The 17,469-nt window shown below is 38.3% G+C and overlaps 2 protein-coding genes across 4 annotated transcripts; both read left to right on the top strand.

Moving 5' to 3' along the window:
* The first annotated feature begins 3,950 nt into the window (after positions 1-3,950).
* rlim (ring finger protein, LIM domain interacting) lies at positions 3,951-12,675 on the top strand. 3 transcript variants are annotated; one of them, XM_008420072.2, is made up of 4 exons: positions 3,951-4,087; positions 6,717-6,945; positions 8,576-8,683; positions 8,772-12,675. In XM_008420072.2, exons 2-4 carry the CDS (start codon positions 6,777-6,779, stop codon positions 10,520-10,522), a joined length of 2,028 nt encoding a protein of 675 aa, XP_008418294.1. In that variant the 5' UTR covers positions 3,951-4,087; positions 6,717-6,776; the 3' UTR covers positions 10,523-12,675. The 3 variants fall into 3 exon arrangements, with proteins under 3 accessions (XP_008418294.1, XP_008418295.1, XP_017162632.1); XM_008420073.2 differs by lacking the exon at positions 3,951-4,087 and adding an exon at positions 4,208-4,303; XM_017307143.1 differs by lacking the exons at positions 3,951-4,087; positions 6,717-6,945 and adding an exon at positions 6,964-8,287.
* A 538-nt stretch (positions 12,676-13,213) lies between these two features.
* glod5 (glyoxalase domain containing 5) lies at positions 13,214-15,835 on the top strand. Its single transcript, XM_008420074.2, has 4 exons — positions 13,214-14,364; positions 14,774-14,929; positions 15,361-15,516; positions 15,614-15,835. Exons 1-4 carry the CDS (start codon positions 14,308-14,310, stop codon positions 15,755-15,757), a joined length of 513 nt encoding a protein of 170 aa, XP_008418296.1. The 5' UTR covers positions 13,214-14,307; the 3' UTR covers positions 15,758-15,835.
* The last annotated feature ends 1,634 nt before the right edge of the window (positions 15,836-17,469 follow it).

Genomic DNA, 17,469 nt, shown 5'->3' with positions numbered 1-17,469 from the left:
TAGATAGATAGATAGATAGATAGATAGATAGATAGATAGATAGATAGATAGATAGATAGATAGATAGATAGATAGATAGATAGATAGATAGATAGCTAGCAGCACTTAGGCACACGTAGACTGCAAACACTTGTAAAAGAATGGGTTGCTCTGAGGAGTTCTCATGTGCAATAACAGATGTGCAATGAATCCAGTTATGACATTTCCTTACTGCTAAGTATTCCACAGTGAACTGTTAGTGCCATTATGACAAAGTTGATAGCCACTGGTAATGACTAGGTTTTGCATACATGAGGGAAATGGGACTTGTTCCCTTCACTGGGTCGAGGATAAAGATTGATGCAGTGGGGATTATGATGTGGGACTGCATTTCATGTGCTGGACTCTGCACCTTAGTTTTTAGTCAAAGGAACTCTTAATACTTCATCACACAAAGAAATTTTGGACAATTTTGGGGCAAACCATTCCCGTTCCAGAACAATCGTGCCTGTGCACAAAACAAGGTACAAAAATACATTAAAGAGGGAGGTTGATGTGGAAAATTGTGACTAGTCTGTACAGAGTTATGATGTCAAATTGACAGAACACATTTGGGAATAATTAAAGTCGTCCAACAGCAGTGCCTGACCTCGCAAATGAGCATCCATGAGGACAGTCAAACATTCCCATGAACACACTTGCTTGTAAACTATTATGAATGAAGAATGGGATGCCATTCATAACATGCAAAGCTATGTAGTACACCATGTAGTGTAGGTTAAAATATTTTGTAGGGAAAATGTTCTAATAGGAAATACATATAGTTCTTGTGTAATCAGACTATGAGGGTTACTGTCTAAAGTGTGTCTTTTGAGTGTGTTCAAGACCCTTGAAAGGATGCTGGTAACTCTTAATCTGGTAGTTTCTTTTTTTCTGAATGGAGCAGGTCCAGAAGGGAGTCATGGGAAGCTATCTTCAAAGGCACTCTCCGACTCATCCTGGAGGGGGACCCCGAGTCCTTCACAGGCTAGGAGGAATATACAATTCCTACAAGTTCTTGGTCTGGCACTCTGCTCCAAAAATCTCCAAAGGGTGGTGCCCGTAAGGCATCCTCATCAGATGCCTGTGCTCCCTCATCTGGCTGCAATTCCTATAAAAGTCCTAATAAAGGATACACATTTCTTTTATTCATCATAAAGTTTGAAGCTCCTCCAAAGCAGGCTACCTAATAAAACCCAGACATTTCTGTTCTGGGTTTGGATTGGCTGTGGAGCTCCAGTATTATTAGAAGATTCCATTAGAACAGCATCTACAAGGCATTCTGGATGACCCCCTGCTGCCTGAAGAAAGGGAGGAGTGCTAAAGAATGCTGTATACCATAGTAAACAAAAGAGATAAAACATATGTAGAGCATAATCTTTGTGCTTCAAAAGTCTACTTTGCACTGTTAAGTTGCACTGGTTTCTGTGATGTAAAAAATTAAATAATGATGCTGCCTCCCTTAGCAAAGCAATACCAAATTTTACGTTTAATGTGAAATATCATTTATATTATTCAATTGAGAAAAAAGGAAATCTGTTACATTTAAAAGGCAAAAGAAGTTGCAGTAATCTGGTTAACATGTGGTCTAATGACACATCTAACATCAGTCAATGTGTACATGATACAAATTAAATAAGCCTGTTCTTTTAATAATTTTTCTATTTCCTTATTTGCACCTTTATGTAAAATCACTTAGAAGAGTCACAAAAAATTCTACAGATTTTATTGTTGCCAAAAAATGTCACTGCAATAATATCAAGGTATAAAAACGACAGTTATCAATAGATGAGACTGAAACTGATCAGGGAGGCCCCTAATAGACCAAAAGTAACAAGCAGCTCAAAAGGATTTCTGGTTCTGCATGTGACAAAACTTTCTGTATTCTCCACAGGTCTAGATTAAGAAATGAGTTGAAAACACAATCTGTTCATTCCAAAGAAAATGTCCATGCCTGGCTAAAATCGAATAAAATTTGATTCTGGACTACTTACACCAAGCTTAAACGTCTGGGCCACAAATACAAAAGTTTGACAAAAAGAAAATGTCACAATCGTGTTTTCTTCAGATTACATCACTCCCCCAGCCCCACCCCCACCCCAAAGTGAATTATAAACAGTTCTAGAAATCAGTTTAAGTAAATGTTAGAAAGGCGATCCAAATCAACAAAATAATTGATTTACAATAGCCAGAACAGTCTAAAACAGGGGTCCCCAAACTTTTTTCTGTGAGGGCCACATAACTTTTCCCTTCTCTGCTGGGGGACCGGAGTCAGTTTGTAACAGAAAAACTGTGACGATTGTAGGAGTGCCTAAATATAAAAATTTATTGTTTTTAAGAAAGCACAATCAAATAACCCTCTCTGGGTTCCTCACAGAAAAAATCCAGGAAATATCACTATTTATGAAGTAAATGCTGTATTTTCCGGACTATAAGCCGCACGCCCAAAGTTTTTTTTTTTTTTTTTTTTTTAAACAGTAAACATACACATATAAGCCGCACCAGACTATAAACCGCAGATATGTCTGCCGCTCCAGGTTTTCCACAACGATGCAGCAGCAGCAGAGGGGGGCGGACACCCAAAATTTGAGTCATAACAGGTCAATTGAATATCACATTTATTATGGTGGAAAAAGAAAAAGTTGCCAAGTTTAGATTTAACTGAACTAATTATGGTAGTTTCCGAATGGTAACTGTAACAGTAAAAGTGCTGATCCTTCATGTCTGCTACTAGCATGTGCTAAATGAAAATAGGCGCAGCCACCTTCTTCTTCTTCTTTAGATTTTAACGGCAGCTTGCATCCATTATTGTTGCACTACTGCCATCTGTTGGATCCTAATATATATACCTCAAATTCTCATAATGATCCCAGTATTATTTTAAAAAACAAAAAATCTTTTTCCCCTCAATGCTATTTAACTGATCAACAACATTCTCAAATTTCAATTCCCTTTTAAAACCTAATTCCCTTTTAATGGGCACTTTCTCCTTTTATTTCCAATTTTGACTTCCAATGATTCACTTCCTGCTGAAGAGCCTCCTGGTGGTTGAAGAAAAATCTTCATATAAGCCGCACTGGGCTATAAGCCGCAAGATTCAAAGCTTAGGAAGAAAGTAGCGGCTTATAGTCTGAAAAATATGGTATATGAAAAAAAAACTAAATGCTCTCTACTATTGTTCAGGGGGCCAGACCAAATGTGGAGGCGGGCCGGATCCGGCCCGTTGGTCGTAGTTTGAGGACCAGTGGTCTAAAACAATATTCAACGGGATAAAACTGAGTTGGGTGTGGACAAGGGACCTCCTCACGAACTGATAAAAAACAACAACAAAAAAAGCTTTTGTTGTTTGAAATCAAAACTTTATGCCTTTATTATTATTATTATTATTATTATTATTATTATTATTATTATTACTATTATTATTTTATTTATTTTATTTTATTCATTTTAAAGTTCGTTTTGCTCGCCAGTCGCATATATGCATAGGTTAAATTGTAGGAGGTAAAAGTTTTTTTTTATATATGTACGTAACAAAGGCCAGATTTTGACCGAAGTATGTAAACCTCTAAGATTTTTTTGTATGTTGTTCTGTCAACCTCGCGTTGTCCTCCACTCTTACCACATTGTGACACTACAGCTTCTAGAGCAGCACCCATGTTCTAAATAAACATATTTTTACTCTTTCTAACCTATGGCGCATGGGAAAATTTTACCCCTATTAAAATCTGACAGGTAGCGTTTGTCGAAATATTTCCATTAACAAAGAGGTATAAAGAGGTTTAACTGACTATATATGTAATATAAATAACTCAAGATACATATGCCCTTGGATATTACGGAAAATGTCTGATTTTTCAGGAATAATTTACTCTTACACTGTTTGCCTTCAGGCCGTACTCCGGGAAAAAACTTCCTTTAAATCTATTTCCGGAAAATCATTATAGCCTTCCTACAAGAAAGAAAATGGAATCCTGAGCTCGTACTCTACTAAACCAGTCTTTTTTCTCAATATATTCTTTAAATAGGAATCTTGTCGTCCATCTGTATTGATCACAACATCACTAACAAGGTAGAGTGTCATTAATTTGTTACTAAAGCAACGCCTTCCGCCTGGTTAACTTGGTTCTTTCGTACTTAGCATTTTTTTAGCTTGTTTGCTTGATGTATGAACGTCACTGGTTGACGTCGTTTGCTAAGTTAGCTCGCGTTGATGCTACAACGGGCTTAATATATTTTTAATGACAACATAAGGAGTCTCCAGCAAAAGGAAATAGAAATTATACATGTAAATATTCTTACGTCTTCTATAATATAACTATTAATAAATAAGTTGCCAAAATGGAAAAGTTAACTACCGTTAACTATGCCGTTTGTAGCGTCCGTAGTTAGCCACTCGGCTACCCCGAGCGCTAACTAGCTTAAATGCTATATAACCGGGTCGTTTGATCGTTTTATTGTCATATTTTAAACCGATATTACTAATGGTATCAGGTTCAGACTTTTAATATTTTATTACTTGGGCAACTTTGAAAACCGCCGTCTCTGCATTTTGTTGCGAAAGTACAGCATTAGCTATCTTACACAAAGCTAATCGGTAGCTAGGAAACGCAAGTCATAAGATGCCATTTTGTTTTTATCTCGACTTTGACCAACATACTGGATGTCGACTTTGACTTTAAGAGGCATAGTCTAAAGATGATTTAATGTAGTTGTAAATACTACGTAGATTTAAGTTGCCGTGATTTCTAGATTAAAGAGTACATTGTTTGCGATTAAAAACCAAGAGGCTTCTTAGCCTTATGGCTGGTCTGTTGTCAGGGTGGCTTGCCAGTATGCTTTGTGAACTACGCTGACACAAGTTACAACTACGTATTCAGAAGAGATGTTTTGTAATTTCACAATTTGAGCTTTGCAGAGCTTTGTCCGTTCTCTTGTGAGACTGAATGTATAAAATAAGGTGCTTTCGTTTAGGTCTGGCTTATATTGGTAAAATCTACAGAAGCCTTTTATGTCAGAAGCGTTTTTTAAAGAGTATCAAAAGATTTCTCAAATATTAGCAAAACCATTTTGTAAGACTTTCATGACGGTGAACAGATTTTAAAATCCATATTTTAGTGGTAATTTGTGTCCCTCAATTTATAGCAAATGAAATATTGTAAATTGTAACTGTCATCACAAAAATTATCCTTGTTTCTTGTGGACTTGTACAAAATCTTTAATTGCAATTATCACAAAATCAAAATGTTGCAGTACTGCAATCTCAATGAAGTGGCTAGTCATGATATTTAGTTGACAAATAATATATTTTGCTAGTTGGATAAACTCTTAAGTTCCCTTGACACCCAAAGCTGACAGAGTTTTCTGGCCAAGCTGCTTAAGGTCATGGAAAATTTTTAGGACAGTCATAATGATGGAAACCAAATTGAGGCGGCAGAAAAGTCATACCTTCTTTCGTCATTGGTATATTAAATAATATTTATCCTAATTTAACGTAGACCAAATTTTTAAAGCAAAAACCTCAAGACATTGTTAAAAAATATTCCTAAATTAGTAGTTCAATAAATATCAATCGCTAAGTTTAGTTCTAGCAGGTATTTGATTAATCAGAAATGTCATGTCTGTTACAACTAATTACTTACTATTACCAATGGAAGTAGAAGTATTTCTTAAAGTAAAATACATTCTTTTTCAATGCGTACCATGTAGTTAGATTCTGGCATTCCAAGTGTTCATTTTGTTAAACTGAATCTTTTGTTTTGAGAACATCTCAACTCACACTACCATTCATAGCTGCTTTGAAATGGACACTGTTCATATTTTATTTATTTGTTTTTGAATAGAAAAGCATGTGTTCGTGTATTAAATCAGTTCCTTTAATTATCCTTTGCTGATTTGGATTTTAACTAATCTTATAATTTCACTAGCATGTTTCTTCTGAATAGAAATAATATTGATATGTTGGAGTCGCTGAACCAGAGTCCTGACTTGAATCTGCGTAGGGAGCTAAAGATTAGGGTTGTGGAAAGGAGATGTTCCAACCTTAAACACCTGAAGCTCATTACAAATGATGAATCATCGAAAATGCTGCCGTAGACACGCCAAAAGCTCATCAGCAATTATTAGAGAGGGTTTGGTTGCAATTCTGTTAATAAGTAATGCTAATAAAAATATTTTTGTAAATGACTGAGCAGGATGTAAATAATTTTCAACATGTAGCTTTTATTCAAGCCTAAACAAAACATGTTTTGTTTTTGTTCAACCTGTCTGATGCATTGTCTTAACTTTTGAGAGATGCCTGTGTAGTTACTAACCAGAAACACAGTTTGTGGTTGAATAAAAATCTCAAATCTGCCGAGGGTATGATTAATTTTGGCCTCCATTGCAGCTACTCAGAAACATTAACAAATCTTTTTCTCTTTCTTTTTATTCCGGTCATCTTTATCATAGTTTTGTTATACCAAAAATTGAACATGATGTCCAGACTATTTTATTTATAAAGGTAAATAATTGAGATTGCAAATCGAATTCTAGGTTTGTTTACTTTGCTACGGTTACCTAAACACTTTATCATAAAATAATAACTTTTTTTGAGGAGACAAGACGGTCAATTCTTTGAATGGAATACAAATGACTGCTTCATACTCACTGACATTAATTACCTCAAATTTCTAAGAATGTAATGTTCTCATTTCTTGCAGTTACTGGATCTTGCTCAAAGTTGCAGAGTATCCCGTTCATTTTTCTACCCTTCAGAGTCAATGGAAGGGTCTGACAGCGTAGAGCAAGGTGGCGGTGACCAGCCAGAGTCGCAGCGCCGAAGGCAGTTGGATCGTCTAGACCGGGAAGAGGCCTTTTATCAATTTGTCAACAATCTCAGTGATGAGGACTATCGTCTTATGCGAGACAACAACCTCTTGGGCAATCCAGGTGATGAAATATAAATTAGAATTATTTTCTCCTGCATAAGGATGATAAAAGAAATTTGGCAGGATACAACTAATTAAAAAAAGGCTGTTTCACCAAGGATTATTTTTTTGCCTCTGAATCAGCTCAGGTCAGAACTTTAAACTAAGCTTGTGGTTATCAAACTATCTAAAATGGTATTTTTTTAACACAATCAAAACAGTGACACTCTAATCTTTGTGATTTTTACAAAACTTTAGAATGAAGACCACATAACTCAAACTGTATTTAAAAAAAAAGAAGAAACACGCACGCACGCACACACACACACACACACACACACACACACACACACACACACACACACACACACACACACAAACACTTACTACAGAAAAATGCAGTCCAGAAGCCAAAAAAATGATGAGTGTAATAATATAATAATAATAATGAGCACAATGCTGAAGTTGGCTTCTTATTCAGCAGTGTGCTCATTTATGATTTTATGATTTGTGGACATAAAGATGGTAAAATGACTATCTGTATTCAAAAATGCAGGATGTTATAAAAACAGCTAAAACACCAATTGATTTCTGGAAACATTTGAAATTAGAAACACTTGTAGGATTCCTTTTGATCTCATGTGTCTGTCTCCAATTTTATATGTAGATTTCGAAGTATTTAGAAGAAATATCTATCCATGTTGACAATTTAGACATAAGGGATCTGTTTGTATCCTGAATATACAGATAAATAACAATTTATGTTATTGTTTTGCAATAACATAAATTAGTATTTATTTAGGATATCAGCAAATAGAAGGATCAGTAATTGCCTGCAAACTGCTAGCCTGGTTTAAGCACAGTTATGTTGAGCCTTTTTTTCTTTTATTTTTTACTTAACTGTAATACATACTGTAAAAAGCCGGCGTTCAGTTTGAACTCACTATAAAATCTATGTTCCTGTGGAACATAGTTCCATAGGAACATCTTTAAGCAAACTTTGGTGTCTGGAACTCGAGCATCCCCAAATCCTAAACATCATCAAGACACAGTTTACAAAACCAAAGAATTGTTATTGAGATATTCTAAAGGACAAATAGTGGACAATGTAGTATCACGTTGATATATTTTTTTAGTATAGTTTGTCAGCCTGTTTTTCATCTCATGTATTAAATTTTTTCCAACTTTGGCTAGTTTCCGCTTTTTTCACTATACTTGTGTTTGCTCAAAATGCAACCGCCTGTCGACAGTCGAGGAGGTGCAGTCCATTTCTGTCCCTGGACAGTGGGTGGGGAAATATAAGTTTGCAGCGTCCTTTAGTGGAGGATCAAGGAGGGGGAATTAAATGGACAGTGGCATACCTGGTAAGTCTGGAGGTTTTGTAGTATTGTCCTGTTGCTGCGTCCGACCAAATTGCATTCAACTTGAGTTCAGAGTAACAGGTTTTTAGATTGTTTATGCTTTGACTTAAGAACATTTTCTCTGTAGCTGTATTTTAGCGTATCTCAATCTTAGTCTTTCTTTGCTGCAATTCCACGTTTTGTTATTATAAGAACTTAGTTTTTTTTTCCCCCAGAAGTTTGTTGAGAAGAGAAAGTGGATAATGCCTTGAAAGTAGTATTTAATGAAATATTTGTTGATATCTTTTCCAGGGGAGGTAACTGAGGATGAGCTGTTCAATAGACTTCAACAAATCAAAGATGGTCCAGAGCAGCCACAGAATAACAACCCAAGCACAGAAAATACTGAGGATCCCGTCGGTATGTTTACAGGATCTTTCAGATTTTGAATGCATGATGTGCATCTGAATTTAGATGTAATTTGCCTTTGGCTTTTGTCCCCAAATAGAAACTCCAGAGAGCTCTGAGGATTCCCAAGGTGGGGATAGCTTGCTTGACTGGCTCAACACAGTGAGACGAACCGGCAACACAACTAGAACTGGACATCGTGGAAACCAGTCGTGGCGAGCTGTGAGCCAGACCAACCCAAACAGTGGAGACTTTCGCTTTAGCTTGGAGATCAGTGTGAACCGCAACCTGGCCGAACAGCAGGCCGCTGCTGAAGGAGAACAGGGGCCTTCAGAGGGGCCTTCAGAGGGGCCTTCAGAGGGGCCTTCAGAGGGGCCTTCAGAGCAGGCCCCAGCGGGTCAAGAGGAAGAAGAGGTTACAGATCCTGAACCACAGGTTCCTATGGAAACAGAGGTTGTGGAAGAACCAGTCGTTGAAGAGTTAGCTGTCATTGTTGAGCCAGAACCTGAAGAAACACCTGAAGAAGAGGTTGCCTCACAAGAAGCTGTCGAGGAACCTCCCAGTCCACCCCCAGCTCCACCTCCAGCTCCAGTCGTAGAAGAAGTTTCACCGGAGCAACCCCCACCTTGTTCTTCTCCACGAAGGGGACAAAGGAGACCCCGCAGCCGTAGCCCAGAACCACGCAGGACCAGAGCCCGCTTAGCCAGAAGCCGTTCACCTCTCCGTTTGGATCAACTAGATGACCTACCTGGTCCGCGACACACCTACGGCTCTCAGAGCCCCAGTTCTTCCACTGACACACCTCCAGTGCCTCAAGTGGAGGGCAGTTCTCGGACTCGACAACATATTCTCTCCAGGCAAAGCCCATTAGACGACAATGTTCAACCACCCAGTGTTGAAGTAGAATCAGTCCCAGAAGCCCAGAATGTTAGACCTCAGGAAGGAGAACCCAACGGGAATGAAGGAGGTTCGGCGGAACGCCGTCCCCCGACTATAATGCTCGACCTTCAGGTGCGTCGTGTGCGTCCAGGTGAATATCGGCAAAGAGACAGCATCGCCAGCCGTACCCGGTCACGCTCGCAGAACTCCAACAACACTTTTCTCTATGAGAGTGAGCGGGGGGGTTTTCGCAGGACCTTCTCGCGCTCCGAGCGTGCCGGAGTGAGGACCTACGTCAGCACCATTCGAATCCCCATTCGCAGGATCTCCGACGCAGGGTTAGGAGAGGCGACGTCGATGGCTCTCCAGTCTATGATAAGGCAGATCATGACGGGCTTCGGCGAGCTAGGCTACCTCATGGACTCCGACTCAGATTCCTCAGATTCAAACCGCGGTACCGGGACACCCGCCGATACGGAATCCCTCAATAATCCAGATGCTAGTAACGCTGACGCGTCTGCTGCTGATGAGCAACCATCGGTTGCTGCTGCTGCTGGAGTTAGAGAGAGGACAGTTGAGACAGATGCGGATGAGGGTCTTACTACTGGCCCACAGGCTTCTGGTGGAAGGGCTCGACCTAGACCCCCCATCAGCCTAGAGGAGCCCAGCTCGCTGCCCTTCTTACGACTTGCTCACTTCTTCCTCCTGAATGACGACGACGATGACCAGCCTCAGGGGCTGACCAAAGAACAGATTGATAACCTCTCCATGCGCAACTTTGGTGAGAGCGACGCCTTGAAAACCTGTAGCGTCTGTATAACGGAGTACGCCGAGGGGAACAAGTTACGCAAGCTTCCCTGCTCTCATGAGTACCACGTGCACTGCATAGACCGCTGGCTCTCTGAGAACTCCACCTGCCCCATCTGTCGCAGGGCTGTCCTGGTATCAGCCAACCGAGAGAGCGTGATCTAACTCTTAACAGACTCCAACCTTTTCAATATTTCAAACTAATTACACATCCAAGTCATGTAAGATGCTTTGAAGAAATGTCTCCACTATTGAAAATTTTTTTTTTTCTCATAATTTGTGAGATTGATCATTATGTTACAGGTTTCATTTGAGGTGCTCAGTCTCTTGACATGCATTCAGACTCTAAGTTGACATTTGCTATTGTTGTCCAGAGCTGAGCAGAAGCAGTGCATGCTGTTGATCAACCTGTTGTGTCCATGCAGTGATGCACCAAGTTATGTACACAAGCAGACCTATAATCTTATATTAAACCCTTTGATTATAAATGCTGCTGCACACCTGCAGGTAGTTCAAGCACTTCAGATATCTTCTTTTGGTATGAATCTTAATTAGCACCTCAAGCACAATTCTTAGTTGCAGCAGTTTGAAAGTATTAGCTGTAAATAGGCTTGTAAAAAAATAATTTTGACTCTGTATCAGTGAATTGGTTTAGGACTGTAAATTAGAGGATCAGAGTCATTTCGGTTACACTTAAAGCAGTTTCAGGATGGGGAGAGAATGAGCTTGCATAGCAGACATATGTTCTCATGAGTTGGTCTGCAGGTAACGGTGTAACGTGCTCCTTTTTGTTCACATGACCAAATCAAGACCCTACTCTGGAGTTCCATTTGCCAATACTCTGCTAGGCTAGGTTGTTTAAAAAAAATGTTGCTCTGGCATAGAGGAAAATATTTGGCATCCTGCAGTGTTTTTTTTAAACAGAAGAAATATCAGAAATGGGGATCTGCCTGCATTGGCTTCAGGTAAATTTTGCCCCTTTTGACAATTTGTACCCACATTTTCTGCCTACATGTTGCCATTTTGTCCTTGAGCATTTACATTTCATACCTGTAAACAATTCATTTCCCACACTTGTCCTTAACATTGCATATCATTTTTTTGGTAGATCAAATTATGCAAATTATGGAAATTTCATATTTTTCCATATTTTATGAAAACTTTATTATACCCAGTTTACAATGGTATAGGTTATCAGCCCAGTTTTAGCCAGTTAAACCTAATGAAATATGATGAATTATAAAACTTGATCAGAGTAAAGCAACTCTTAAGCAACAACCTGCTGGTAGATATCATTTATTGGAGTCATAAAACTACATTTCCTTCCAGCAGAGGAAGTAGATTATGAAAAATTACTTTTAATTGGAAGTTGGGGACAGAATAAAAAAAATGTCCACAAGGCTGTTGAAACATTTGGATGCAAATGGGTAAAATGACCAGGAAATGTCATTATGGTCAGGAAATTTTATTTTGTAGGTGAGTTCTTATTTCATAATAGGCTTAAAATTGAAGTTTAAAGTTGTCCCTCTTCCAGTATTTATTTCTCATGTACAGTGATTCATTCCCCTTCTCTCACCAGCAGCTGCGGTCTGATAACAAGCTCATCATATTTCTCTCGTTCTGGGTTAGTCATATAACCAGAAACGGGCTTTATATGGAAATAGCCTTTAACCTTATCTCAAGCCAGAGTTTGTCTCTAAAAGGTAGGTCCATCATATTCTACAAGTTGCTCAATATTTATTAAACAACGGCTTAGACTTTCAAACATTGTCAGAAAATTCAAATTTCAATAGAAAATCAAGAAGTTACCCAACTGCTTTATGAGCAAATCTTCCCAAGTGGTGTGCAATATTTGCAAAATGTACAAGTATAGTAAAACAAACCATGATTTAAATGTGTACTATTGTTAAAAACTGTTTAAATCCTAAATGAAGACTTATAACCCTTTACAGTATGTGTTGAAGTTGATTTTATTTAGAAGCTATGTAGGTTTTAATAATTAATAAACAGGAACATTGACCAGTAAAGGAGCTGAAGGGCATCACTTATTGCCATCCTGTTTCTTGTTTCACTGTTTGATGTCTTAGCCACGATTATTACCTCCCCTCTGTGGGACACAAATATTTGAATGCAAGATGTTGAATAGCATTAACATGTAAAAAAAAGAAAAAGAAAAAAAAAAGAACTGTCTGTTTCCTTTAAAGGGGCCGAGCTTCGGTTTGGCCTTGTTCTGTGACCTACCCAGTGCAGGATGTTAACTGGGTGTTTTAATGAAACTAACCGCTGAATTAAACGAGTTGATATGCTATAAAACAATACAGCAGAGGAATGAGTTCTGTGCTCTGCTTGTGGTGACGTTTTTTATGATGGTGCATGTACGTGCTTAAGTCATTCATGTGTGATGCTTTAGTAAGACACTGCTGCAATGTTTCCATTTTATTTTTAAAATGAAAACTTTAAAAAAATGAAATGTAGGGCTTTGGTGCAAAAGCTCTGCCAGTAATACGCCAAAGGGATGCAGCCGTGTTTTATAAAACATGTCTTTTCTGTCACACTTTTTAAGGCCATTATGATTTAGATTTCTCACCCAAGTTAAATTATATTTAATTTGCCTGACAGAGTTCTTACTTCTCTTTAGTATTGCATTGTCTTTAAGCATCTTTCAGGCATGGGTAAGTATGAAAAATTGTTTGTACTTCTTATTCTGTTATATTAACAATTGATCTAAATTTCTAAGCAATAAAATGAACACTACAATGATTTACATTTAATTTAAATCCTTAATCTTTGACTTGCCACACCTCAAAGGCTTTTTGGAGAAACCTTCTAGATTTATGAAGGATAAGTCCTGACTTTACTCACTTTTTAAAATTGCACTTCTCTTTGGCATCTAGACCAGATCACTCTGTGGTTTAAAAACTTAGTCTGGTTCACATGTCAAACCACTGAAACTCTTAGTTTTTTGGTTTTAGGAACCAAATACGGAATAAAAATATAAAACGCTTACCAACAGTGTTGTAATGAACCTGTTTAGTGTATAACAAATCAAGATTTTATTATTGTTTGCCCCACATTTTCCCCTTTAGCAGATTTAGATTTAAAATCTTAAGATGTGTTTCTGATAGGAAATGAGACAGCTATCTCATAGTCTTCATAAAGAGTCTTGCAGGTTGCAGTTTTTCCACTCTTCTCAATCATAAATGGAACATGTTTATATTGGACTTACAGTAGTCGAGCCTTGTTTTCACTGACCAGCGAGTTCCACTGGTATTTTGATTATCCATTTCTGATTTTAAGCTCCACGTCTTGGATTAAGGTCCAGACTGACTTGGTCATTCCAAGGTTTAATATTATGTCCAGTCAAAAAAAGCTGGCAAAAGATTAAACCCAAAATTTTAACAGTGACTTTTACGTTTTGAAGAAGAGCTGATTTAACTAGAAAACAGATCAGTTGCAATGACTTGGATTTTCATTATCCAACCCCCCCCAACCATATATTTTTTTCTTTCACTAAACTTTATATCAATACACATAGATAAAGCACCCTGTTAATTAGCTTCCAATTACCTTTTTGTTCCTTATCTTCCTAGTGGGACGGTGCCAATGACATTTTCTGGACAAGTCAGCAAGTCTTCCTCATGATTGTGTAGGTCTTGTATATCCTGAGAACCCGAGTTTAAGGTTTAATTTAGTTGTAAACATTCAAATGAATACAAACACTGAAATCGATACTGTTTTTGAAGTAAGATATACCAATAATGCGAAAAAAATAACGAGGACTACAATTAAATACATAGTTTCTGGAATACTTAATTGTTTTTGTGAAGCGGTCTGGTGTGGCCAGTTTAGTGGGATTGGTCCACATGACTGTTGGACAAGGAAGTGTTTCGGTCGTCAAGTGAACGTTTCTCGGCACACCAGTCGGACCTGTGAACAACACGCCAGTAAGGATGGCTCTCCGGGCAGCTAGTAACCGCTTACTGTATTTCCAGAGGACATGTTTTAAGGTAAACTATTATTATCGCTTTGTTTGCAAGCATTCGCTGTTATTCATAGCCAGCTTTGCTGTAAAATGGACCAAGCATTTGATATGTGTGTATACTTCCGTGTAGAGCTGCACTTTCCACCAAGTTCTTTCGGAAAATGTAATCATGGTAGTAAAATAAAGGACTTGTGTCAATAATCGTGGAGCAGGAGTAGCCGCAAAATCGGTGCGAAAGTACACCAAGATGGTTTCTCATTTACCCCCAAAAATACACTCACTTGAAGTCAAATGTGTGTAGCAAAGAGTCACCACTGGGTGGTGGTGTTGAGTCAAATGTAAGCTGTAAGGCCTTTTGTTTGACATTCAAGATCCAACCCATCAGCATGTGCTGCTGTTGATTACCGAAAAATGATTTCTCTCACCCCTTGTAGGTCAACGCCCTTGAAACTCACCTGGGTGTCAGATCCAAGGCAACCTGTCCTGTTGAAGTGAGCCATCTAGATCATTTGGTGTTGACAGTAAAAAGTGTGCCGGACACAATCAACTTTTATACATCAGTTCTTGGAATGGAGGTTGTCACTTTTAAGGTATGTGCTAATTCATTAAAACTTATTACATAGCTGTCAAAAATAATAATTCTTGCAGAACTATTTATGACTCTTGAAGCTTTTGGTATTTTTTCTGCAACCACAAACTTTGATTTTATTCAGAAAAAAAATCTGAGAAGTTAGGAAAGTGACAGCCTTGTAGGAGAGGCTCTGGCATAATAATATATTTGGCATATGTAAAAACAAATAAACATTGTGTCAAAAATTGACACTGTACTGGTACCATCCTTATCAAAAAGTACATGTCTTGTCTTTGAAACAACAATTATTACTGTAGGATAAATAGTTGAGACATTATTTTTATATAAAAAAAATAGCCACTGTATGGAAGTCTTTGATTCTGGATCAGCTGATGGCGTCTTTCTCTCCTTAGTTGTGTTTTTCTGTATCTCCTATCTTAATTTTTCCAGGGGAACCGTAAAGCTCTGGGTTTTGGTAAACAAAAGTTTAACCTTCACCAGTTGGGCAAAGAGTTTGAACCAAAAGCTAAACATCCAACTTCAGGCTCTGCAGACCTGTGTCTCATCACCAAAACCCCTCTGACTGAAGTAGCTGCTCATCTGAAGGTGCTCTCAACACACAGATGGCTTTTAATATTGGCTTTTGCCACTGATAAGAACAAAACAGGTGTTAATGCTCAGTGCCATTTTCTGTCTTTGGCAGGTTTGTGGTGTTGAAATTGAAGAGGGACCAGTGCAGAGGAGTGGAGCTGTGGGATCCATCACCTCTCTTTACTTCAGAGATCCAGACCACAATCTCATTGAAGTGTCAAACTACAGCCAGTCGGCACCAGACGGCTCCTCTTGAACCTTCTAGTGAGCGTGTAAAAATGCACTGTCAGCACACGACGGGGTCTATAACCATTAAAGGTTTAAACCAAAATGACTAGTAATGAAATGGCTAGTTTAAAAATGAGAGAGGGTGGACAACACCAGCTGCTGCAAGATATAGAGAAACACATCCATGCGTTTAACTTTAGTAGCAATGATTACTGCAACAGTGTCTTCACAGGTCTGCCAAAAGGAAAAATCAACTAGACCGCTGCAGCTGATCCAGAGCGCTGCTGTTCATGTTCTCACTAAAACTAGGAACATGGAGTACATCACCCCAGTTCTAAAGTCCTGACATTTTCTCAGGGTAGCTCAGAGAATAGTCTTTAAAATACTGTTGTTAGTTTTTAAATCAATGAAGGGCTTAGCACCACAACACATTAAAGATCTCCTGTTGTTGCATCAATCTTCCAGACCTCTTCGGGTCTTATGGTTCTGGTCTGTGTAGAAGCTTCTCCAGAACCAAACGTGGAGAAGCTTCTATGCACCAAAATCTGGAACAAACTTGTAAAACAGCCGAAACACTAAGTTCCTTTAAATCTAGACTCAAAACCCATCTGTTCTAGAGTTGCTTTTGAAACATTATAAATGAAACATCAACATGTTGATGTGTAACAACGGCACTTGATAAAATGTAATGCTTCAATTGATGACTGTGTGTTCTATGACTTTGTATTTTTGTGTTTTTATGATGTAAAGCACTTTGAACTGCCTTGTTGCTAAAATGTGCTACACAAATAAACTTGGATTGATTAGAGTCCTCCTTACTTTTCTAAATTTATTGTTAGTTTCAGTGAACAGTGTTTATAGGAAAATAATGCAAAAACCTAACATTTACCAATTTGTGTTCCCTTTAATTAAATGTTTAATAAAATTCAGAAGTAGGAATATAAAAGACAAGAGGGGTGGAAACACCCATCCATCCATCCATTTTCTTGCACCCTTGTTCCTCAGTGGGGTCGGGAGGGTTTCTGGTGCCTATCTCCAGCTAACGTTTTGGGCGAGAGGCGGGGTCACCCTGGACAGGTCGCCAGTCTGTCGCAGGGCAACACGGAGACACACAGGACAAACAACCATGCACACACACACTCACACCTAGGGGCAATTTGGAGAGGCCAATTAACCTGACAGTCATGTTTTTGGACTGTGGGAGGAAACCGGAGTACCCAGAGAAAACCCACACATGCACAGGGAGAACATGCAAACTCCATGCAGAAAGACCGGGGCCGGGAATCGAACCCAGAACCTTCTTGCTGCAAGACAACAGCTCTACCAACTGCGCCACTGTGCAGCCGGGTGGAAACATAGAGTGTAATTACATCTACTTTAATGTGCCAAGTTCTTCAGATTTTTATTTTCTAGCAAGTTGTTGATTAGGTTTTAGATTTGTTTTTCAGCTGGAGAATAATCTAAAACAGGCAACAAAACAGTCTATCAAAGCATCCCTCAGGGTTAAGGATAAAAAGTGTTTTGAATCAACAGATGATGTGATTCTTTAGTGTTTTAGTGCTATGTATTCAATGCAGCAAGAGACAGCAGAGGCCTCAGTGCTTAAACTTAAAAATATTAGCTTTTTTTATAAAGGAAGTCATGCTGTTTGGCCTGAATATTATTATTATTATTATTATTATTATTATTATTATTATTATTATTATATATTCATCCAAATTAAAACTAGAAATATGAACC

The sequence above is a fragment of the Poecilia reticulata genome, linkage group LG10 (genome assembly GCF_000633615.1).
Source record: "Poecilia reticulata strain Guanapo linkage group LG10, Guppy_female_1.0+MT, whole genome shotgun sequence".
Taxonomy (NCBI): Eukaryota; Metazoa; Chordata; class Actinopteri; order Cyprinodontiformes; family Poeciliidae; genus Poecilia; species Poecilia reticulata.
Note: the sequence above shows the minus strand (reverse complement) of the source record. Positions and strands in the feature narration are given on the sequence as shown.

Excerpts from the sequence above, each read along its gene's own strand:
- rlim (XM_008420072.2), top strand. The coding sequence starts at position 6,777 with ATGGAAGGGTCTGACAGCGTAGAGCAAGGTGGCGGTGACCAGCCAGAG. Across the intron at positions 6,946-8,575 it reads CAACCTCTTGGGCAATCCAG|GGGAGGTAACTGAGGATGAG; the intron begins GTGATGAAATAT and ends TATCTTTTCCAG. Across the intron at positions 8,684-8,771 it reads AAATACTGAGGATCCCGTCG|AAACTCCAGAGAGCTCTGAG; the intron begins GTATGTTTACAG and ends GTCCCCAAATAG.
- glod5 (XM_008420074.2), top strand. The coding sequence starts at position 14,308 with ATGGCTCTCCGGGCAGCTAGTAACCGCTTACTGTATTTCCAGAGGACA. Across the intron at positions 14,365-14,773 it reads TCCAGAGGACATGTTTTAAG|GTCAACGCCCTTGAAACTCA; the intron begins GTAAACTATTAT and ends CACCCCTTGTAG. Across the intron at positions 14,930-15,360 it reads TGGAGGTTGTCACTTTTAAG|GGGAACCGTAAAGCTCTGGG; the intron begins GTATGTGCTAAT and ends TAATTTTTCCAG.